Below are 8,777 nucleotides of genomic sequence, written 5' to 3' on the forward strand. Positions count from 1 at the left end.
AGCAGGATTCTCAAGTCACTGTTTTCATAGTAAGGGAAAATGTGCCGTACCTAGTATAAGCACATGGAGGGAACTACAATGCATATATGGCAAGTTTGGGCTAGAAGTGGTCTAGTAGAAGGTAAAAAACAGAAATGGATTATTTCAGTGTCATACAGCATGAGATAATGGAGGCTTTTCACTCTAGTCCATGTAAGATCTTTCTGTAATAATAATGCCTGCTGATATTGAGCACTTAAGATATGCTAGTCATTGCTCTAAATTTTTTTACATGTATTAACCTAGTTGATCCTCACAATACCCTACAAAGTACGTGCTATTCCTGCCCCCTCATTTTACAAATGGGAAAAATAAGCTGCAGAAAAATGAATTAATACACCCAGGTTCACACATTAACAAGCAGCAAAGAGATTCAAATACAGGCTATGTGGCCCCAGAGTTGAACCTCTGAACAAGAACACTATAATGTCTAGTAGGTACCAAGTTTAGAATGAGAGGTTCAGGAAAGAAAGCAATTGCAGGAAATCCAAATTAGAAAATGAATCTCAATGGCCTTGTTTTATAAATGGGTTGCACTTAAGAGTTTTTGTCATTCTTAACTTTAGCTCTTTGCTTTGTATCAGCATGAATCCTCTCTGTGGAGCAGCTCCTTTCTGTCCCATACAGCCCAACTGTGTGTTCCCAAGGGTGGGCACCATCATGTAATATATGGTTAGTCTCTGAATCTGATATAACCAGCATTTAAATGAGCTAAGACCTCCATGTTTTAAAGAATTATTGGATTCTGACGAGTAATGTAGAGAAAAGCTATACTTAAACATGCAATACCCAAAGTCATTGAAGTGTTTGTTTCAAAGACGATTAAAAAGGTTGACCAGATGAGCATTTCTTGTTTTTAATTCTATATTCTAAAACTTTCAGCTCTAAGCTCCAGAAAATATTTGCAGCCTCACTTTGCACTAAAATTAATAACCTTGAAATGTCCCCTTTACCTCTGTGTTTTATCAAGGGAAAGTGTGTCGATTGTTCCCTGAAGTCAACCTGCCCAATCGGAACTAAACCACTAGTAAGTATTTTGTCTACTTTGATAAAATCATTTCTAGATCTCAGGAAGTCCAAATTGGTAAATGAATCTCAAGCGTATCTCATTTTCACTGGCCCCATTTGTTTACTTTGTTTTAACTTTATTTTATTTTTTAAGAATTATTTATTTAATTGTGTTGTTTATTATTATTGTTATTATTATTATTATTTACATTTACTATGGAGCATGTGCATTCAGAAGAGAGACAGAGAGAGCTAAAGAGAATGTGAGAAAGTAAGCTGTCAGGTCCAGGACTCGAACCAGTCAGTCATGTGGGAGTCCAGAACCTCGTGTCCAGCACATTAACAGCCATGCCATCTGCTGGCCATTAATGTTATTTTGTGATAGTAATCAATTGTCAAATCTTAAATCCATTTTGGTGGGGAGAAAATAAAATTTAATTAAATTTAAATTTATTCTACTTATTTAAATTTAAATAAGTAGAAATAGGCTCATATAATTCAGCATGTAATGCAGAAAGGGCTTTTTTACTTTCCATATCTTTCATATCCCAATAGCTAGATAAAGTCAATAGCAAGAAGTTTTATCAGGGAAGGCCAATCTACATCTAAAATCACATTCAGCCTGGCTACATTCTAGCTGCTTGACTTCCTTTCATAGTTGCAGTTAAAACTAACTTTTTTTTTTAAGTTTATTTTATTTATTTATTTTCCCATGACAGAGAGAGAGACAGGTACCCTTGACAAGCTCTTGCCATGCCACAGTCCTCCCCAATCTTCCAGCCAGCCAGGATCATGGGTATAGCCAGCATGTTAGGGTCAACCCAGGATCCAAATACCAGGCCTTAATCCATATGTCCAGTATTGCATGGTGTCACCCTACCACCCAGGCCATAGTGGCTGGGTCTACAACTTTTTTTTAAAGAAACAGTAGATATAGGGAAGATAGTAATGTCTTTGAATTAATTACCAATCTATGTTGCTTATAGCTATTTATCGTGAAATCTATTTCTGATAATAGCTGTTACTAAGAGTAAATACTCATGCACTTTCCATAGTATGATGACTTTACTTATTATAATAACATACTGATTCTTCTACTTCATTTTATTTTAATATGATAAGATAGATCATTAAAAGTAGCTTTAATCCTTTCTCACACCAAGGCAGAATATAAACCAAAAAATAATTAGAAACCAAGGTACAGATCCATCAATACACAGTACTGGAAGGACATTTTTCTCTGCTTTACTCTACCATTCTTCTGAACTTGAGTTAGCCTTCTGGAGAAAAGTCCTTTTTATGAAGTGCTACTTTAAAGTATAACTATTTCAATTTTGGCACCTGGCATTCTGGCAGCCAACATCGTGTTTTGTTTTTATTGCTTATGTAGCAGCATTAGGTAGACACCACTCTCCCTTTCCAGAATGTTCCAGTGAGAGAGAGAGAAAGCAATGCATCACTCACCTACTTGCTGTTAGAGACTGGAAATTTTTTTCCTAAGTAAGAAGCTAACACCATCCTTATTACTTCATAGGGTAATGAGACAAGGAAATGTATCTATACCACTTATTTCATGGGAATGCGATCTGTGGTCATTGGATGCCAGTCAAAATGTGTGAAAAGTGTCATTGTGAGTATAATGATTTAATCACCATCCTAACTACTGCAACAACTTCGGGATATGCTATACTTCTCCGAAATGCCTTACACGTATTTATCTATTTCCTCTTATTATTTTCATTATCATTGTCTTTCAAAGTAGTACTGATACTAGAAAAATACAGAAGCAAGTCAGAAAATTAGTAAAACTGTGTTAAATTTAAAAGATGGGAGGTCAGTGCTTTAGACTGAGTTCCTGCACCAGGCATCAGCAGATCAGAGCAGACCAAAATGGAGTTGCTCATGATCAATACCACGTAATCAAACCGAATCTTTAAGGGAGCTGATAGATCCCAAAACAGACCAGTTTTTCTGAAAACAGAGGACTCCATTCTCCTGAGTCAGTGTCATTGAGAAGTCACTTCTGCTTTAACTCTTCCATAAAAGTAAACAACTATTAACCAAGCAGCTGTTTTCCTGTTGTTTCCCTGTCCCCACCTTTAAAAATCCACTGTTCTGTTATTGCCCAGCGGCAGTTCTCATTCCATTTTGTAAGACGAAGGTTGCCCCATTCATGAATAGTAAAAAGTCGATTAGACCTATAACTACATTCATTGTACATTTGTCTTCTGAAAGCTGTAATATTAAATTGCATGAAAAAGAAATTAAGAGACTGAGAGGCTAAGATATCCATCTGTTCTCATAACAAGGTGGCTCTGAAAGCATGTGCACCTGTAAACAAAAACAACAGAGGAAGTCACTTGGTGCACAATGATAAGGTGCACCTGGTCATTTAGAAAATAGGACCCCAAAGCTAAGTACCTCTGGGCGTTTCTTTGGTTTTGCAGGAAAATTCTTCATGACTTCTTGTCCTGCTTCCTTTCCAGAGGACTAGACTTATCCTCTTCCTATTTCAGCAGGTGGGATGGCTTGGCCCATAAGCTGAGAACTTAGGGCTGGAGGAGTTATTGTATTTTAATGCATTCAAGAATAAAGTCATGCCAAAACCAAACAGATATCCCATAGGGATTCCCTGAGCTACAAGAAATTCCTTAATAGAATACCAAAGGCCTCCTGGAAGAGGCCTCCCATGTTTATAGTAGATAACAATATTCAGCGCAAAGGAGCCTGGGTTTGGGCAATGAGGATTTCTTGGTCCTCCCATTGTCCAGCACCATTTCACTATTTAGTTTGTTCCTGATGCCCGTTCTCATTTTTCTCCATCTTTCTCTTGCTTGCCTTTTTTCTTTCCCTCTTTCCCACCTCCTTAGTGGACACCTCAGTCCTATTCTAGCACCCCTAGAAATTGTGGATCCTAACCCAAATCTCAGGGGTTCTGCCCCCATCCTTTACAACCCCTGGGGCCAAAGAAACAGACGCATACCACGTCCCACCACCAGGATGTCCACACTGAGCCTGGACAGCAGCAGAAGACAGAAGTGCGTGTCCAGACTTGTTCTTCCATTTCAGACGAGAGAGTGCTGTGCCGGCTTCTTTGGTCTCCAGTGCCAGCCCTGCCCAGGGAAAGCCCAGGACGTCTGCTTCGGGAATGGGATCTGCCTGGATGGCTTGAATGGCACGGGCGTGTGTGAGTGTGGGGAGGGCTTCAGCGGCACGGCCTGTGAGACCTGCACAGAGGGCAAGTACGGTGCCCACTGCGACCAAGGTATGCACTCACCTCCCCACCCAGCAGGTTCCTGGAGGGCAGACCTAGGACTGTGGAGAAAGGAGTGATCCACCAAGTGCTCCTTCCCCAGCCTCTCTCCAGGCAGGCTGGAATCTCACCTGCTATTATCACAGTGAATTACAGTAGAACGTCTGTGTTGTGTCATCTGTATAGGACAGTGTTTCCGGACGTTTTCAGTCACTAACAGGGACCTACCAACCCACCTCAACCCAACCACATTTCTGTATTTGCCTGTGCACACCGATCACCATAGTTCAGCTTTCCATTGTAGATTTGCTGGATATCTGAACAGCAAATTCACACGGATTATTTAATCTCATGGGAACCAAGCTATGCCCACTTGACAGATAAGGACATTAAAGCAAAAAGTGTGGTAGCTTTTCCCAAGGTTGCACTGAGGAAAGGCAGACCTGAGACCTGGCTGCACCCCTTGCTGAGCTTCAACGGCTTGCTCTTCTGTCATGCTGTGCTTTGTGAAAAGATCATGCTATTGATTCACCATCAACAAGCCACATGCTTTAAGTTGTTTTTGCAAAAATAATGATCTATTTGAACTAAGTCATCTGCATTCTCATACCCTGACTCTCTTGCACCCCAGGATGCTCACCTATGAGGGGTTGACTTGAGAGGTTTCCAATCTACACTGAGGGAAGGAAGCATTGCTCTAAAATCTTGAGCTAGTTCTCACTGTTTTCTCATCAACTCTCCCAAGTCAGACAAAATCAATGTATCATTGGACCATTGTGATTGGACCATGTCACATATAATTATAATTATAGTGTCAATGTTCTTCTATGTGATTTGGAAGAATTATGTGCTTACATTTGTGCGGAGTTCCTAACCTGGGATCTACCTTTATGGGGTCCAACAGACCCCCAAAGCCGAATGCTTTTTTTCTGGAGAACACATCCACAGTGCTCATCTAGTTTTCATAGAGACCATGGCTCTGCTATCAAACAGAAGGGTGACTAGTTCTATGCTACTGAAGAAAGCTGCTCCACACCAGGTATATATAACCCAGCATCAATGGGCTTCTCTCAAGAAATAAACATGATTCCCTCCTAAGGAGTAACCCACATAACCCAGGATTATCCAGTAGCCTTGGCTAAGAACAGTCTTACTCCTCTTGAGTCGCAAACTTAGGGTGTTGCCGAGTCCCAAAACTGTGGTCTGTACTGCTTGATTGAAGCATAACATGGTTTGCTCATTTTTTTGCCTTTGTTTTGTCTTATTTAAAATTTTATTTCAGCCTATAAGTACTGCTATGCATTTGAACTACTCACATAAATGCTCTGGTTCCATGGTTCACTTGTTAACTTGCTAGATTCTATGTCCTGAGCCCTAGCCCTTCCTGTGAATCTGGCCCTCCATTAAAGACAGTGATTCCCTTGAACCCATGTTGGAGAACTACGTACAAGGAAGTAAATCCAGTAAGTAATAAATGAGTTATTGGATGTGGGTCAGAATCTGCTGATTGTGGGTGTTCTTCCACTTAGTGTGTCCTTGTGTCCATGGGAGATGCAACCAAGGACCCTCAGGGGATGGCTCCTGTGAATGTGAGGTTGGCTGGCGCGGAGTGAAATGTGACAGTGGTAAGAAGACCTTCAGTACTTATGTCTGCCCTTAGCCTCACCTCTGACCAGCTATACTTCTTTTCTTTCTAAAATAGAAAAGACACCTTTATTACTTCTTCTGGAAATCAGCATAATTCCTTCTTCCAGAGAAAAGCTTGTAGAAGGAGAAAAGTAGTAAAAGAAAATCAAAATTACTCATACTCTCAAGTCAGGAAAGAACAATTGATATTTTGTATTAGCCTTCTAACCTTTTGCTAGGTACATAAACATGCGTAGAGAATTACACTCTACATGTTACTTTTTCACTCCATGACATACAATGGAGATCTTTCCATGTGAATAAAAATGCATACATTATTCAGTTTAATTTCTACATCACATTTCATTATAGTACTATACCACACCTCTGAACCAGTCTTCCACTATCATAAACAATGCTGCAATGAACATATCTTTTCATGTTTATCTTATTAATACATTTGGTTACATTCCTAGAGATGAAATTTCTGAGTCTGGAATTGGCACTCTGGGGGAAGGTTTGACATAGTTCATATTCCAAACAAGTTAGTCTTTCTAGTCCTACAGGAAAGTTCTCAAGTGGGAATTTGTAAGAGGGCTCATACAATTGATTCTCTCTTTCAGCAATCACAAAAGACAACTGCAACGGGACATGCCACACCAGTGCCAAGTAGGTATCATCCAGGCTCCTTTTGGGAACAACATATAAGATATTCTTTCCCAATAGTGTCCACTCCAGTCCCTATCAGAGGAGGAGTTTCTTGACACTGCTTCTGAGGATCTAGGATAAATTTAAGTATGGAGCTTAAATTACCTCTGTCCCATCAACTTGCCAAATCCAACGTCCTTAATAAGTGGCCACCTAACACACCCAGCATATTGGCAAAGATGCCAGTCGTTGCCCCAAGTCAAGCTACCAGGGCTCTTTCATGGAGGTCGAAGAAGCCCAGCGCCCTTCGGTTGCAATCTACCTTGCTTCTAGCTCACAGTTAAGCCTCATTTGGCTTCATCCTCCTAACTCCCAGAGTGGCTTAATGAATTGAATGCCCAGGAGCTGGAGTTAGACCTGAATTTAAAGTCAGCCTCTGTCATTGTCACTGACTACATATCTTTGAGTTAACTATTTAATCCCTCCAAATATCTCTTCATCTGTAAATGGAATAATAACAATAACACCTACTTGCTAGGGCTGTTGGATATTATGGAAATGACATGAAGTCGTGTATGCGAAGCTTTGCTCCTAGTACATCAATAACTCTAAGGATTGGTAGTGTTAAAAGAGAAACCTTAGACAAATCTAACATAGCAGAGTTTGAGCAGAAAACACTTCATGACATGGGCAGCCCCCTAAATGGCTTCCAAGGAACTCCAAGGTGCTGTGTGGTCCAATAACTTTTATGGACAGGAAAAAATGAAGTGACATAAGAAAACGGAAGTGAGAGGAAAGGAGGTAGAGGAACAGCTGGACTGGCTACAGGATTGCCGGTGTGGACAGTTTAAGGGCCCGGTGTCTGTGGCTAACTGGAGCACGGCTGCTGTGATTGGCTATGACTCATCAATTTTTTAAGGAAGCAGATTCCCAAGTGAGGCTGCGGTTTGTTTACAAGAGTTCAAGTGTATGAGTAGGGAGGCCTTCTCAGAGCAATCTACTTGGTATAATAGTAACTCCCCTCCTTATTCCTGAACCGATGTCTGTATATACATCCTCTGAAGGGATGCATTAAAGCTGTGATTTTTGCCTGGTAAAGGACTATGTTGGAGTTGTTTCAGGGATGGACTCTCCTCCCAAGCCTTAGGCAGGACCTCAGAGTGCCTCATGCGGGCAGGGTCCAGGATGCTGGGGATGAGGGTTCTCGTGAGTCATGTGGTTTTTTCTCGTGAGGCATTGAGGTTTTTTCCTACAAACACCATTTGTCCGTCTCCATGCAGCTGCCTTCTCAATCCAGATGGCACAGCCTCGTGCCGATGTGCGGCAGGATTCCAAGGAAATGGGACAGTTTGCACAGGCAAGTGAAGAAGAAATTTGCTGGGGCCCAGCCAGGCTTGCACCGGCTTTGAGAGATCTGTATTCCCATAGTCTGAATGAGCCTCAGGAGCTGGTGTCAGCTGTAAATGGCAAACAGCATGTAACAGGACAGTGGGTTGTGCCTTGGAAGGAAACCAACTGCCCACAGTTGGGGCATGTTAGTTTTGAAATGGGCGGGGCAATTGAACCTGTTTTCAAAGTACACTTGCACTGTGCTCCAAGCAGTGGTTCACAACCTTGACCGCAATTTAATGTACCTGTGGAACTTCAAAAACACAGAGTTGATTGGCCTTGAGTGTGACTGGGACATCAGAACATTGCAGTGGGACAGAATAGGATCTGAGCCCTGTCCTTCCTCCTACTGCCACATGTTCTTGACTGAGTCTTTGAACTCCTCTGAGCCTCCTCAGTTCATTTGTAAACTTAAAACCATCTTCCTTGAAGAGTGGTTTTGGGGTTGCATGACCTTTCTGTATACAGAATAGTACAACCTCTTCATCAGATGAGTTTGAACCTAAGTTCTTATAATTTATGTTACCTTAGAAGAGTTGCTTGATTGCTCTTCACACAGCCTTTCCATCTGGATGTTGGAGATAATAGAAGAACCTCCCTCACTAAGTTGTTAGTATCTGTGAAGTGCTTAGAACAGTTCTAGTGCTCAGCACTTAATAAATGTGAGCCAATATCCTTCTGGTACCTAACACATATTTGGTGCTAGAAAAATGGAACCTCTTGGCATCATTCTCTTGAGCACTGTGTCCTGGCAGACTTTGGTCCAGCTTGCGGCATAGGTGGACAATGACCACACCAATCTACTTTCTAGACC

At 41.3% G+C, this 8,777-nt stretch overlaps 1 protein-coding gene across 1 annotated transcript in view; it reads left to right on the forward strand.

Moving 5' to 3' along the window:
* The window catches only part of STAB2 (stabilin 2), a 176,862-nt gene that overhangs the window by 113,503 nt on the left and 54,582 nt on the right, over positions 1–8,777 (forward strand). The window contains exons 36-41 of the mRNA XM_006141408.3: positions 1,010–1,066; positions 2,582–2,677; positions 4,117–4,312; positions 5,830–5,925; positions 6,550–6,595; positions 7,855–7,931. Coding sequence (XP_006141470.1) covers positions 1,010–1,066; positions 2,582–2,677; positions 4,117–4,312; positions 5,830–5,925; positions 6,550–6,595; positions 7,855–7,931 — 568 coding nt within the window. The remainder of the gene's footprint in view (positions 1–1,009; positions 1,067–2,581; positions 2,678–4,116; positions 4,313–5,829; positions 5,926–6,549; positions 6,596–7,854; positions 7,932–8,777) is intronic.

The sequence above is a fragment of the Tupaia chinensis genome, unplaced genomic scaffold, assembly GCF_000334495.1.
Source record: "Tupaia chinensis unplaced genomic scaffold, TupChi_1.0 Scaffold000054_1, whole genome shotgun sequence".
Lineage (NCBI taxonomy): Eukaryota > Metazoa > Chordata > Mammalia > Scandentia > Tupaiidae > Tupaia > Tupaia belangeri.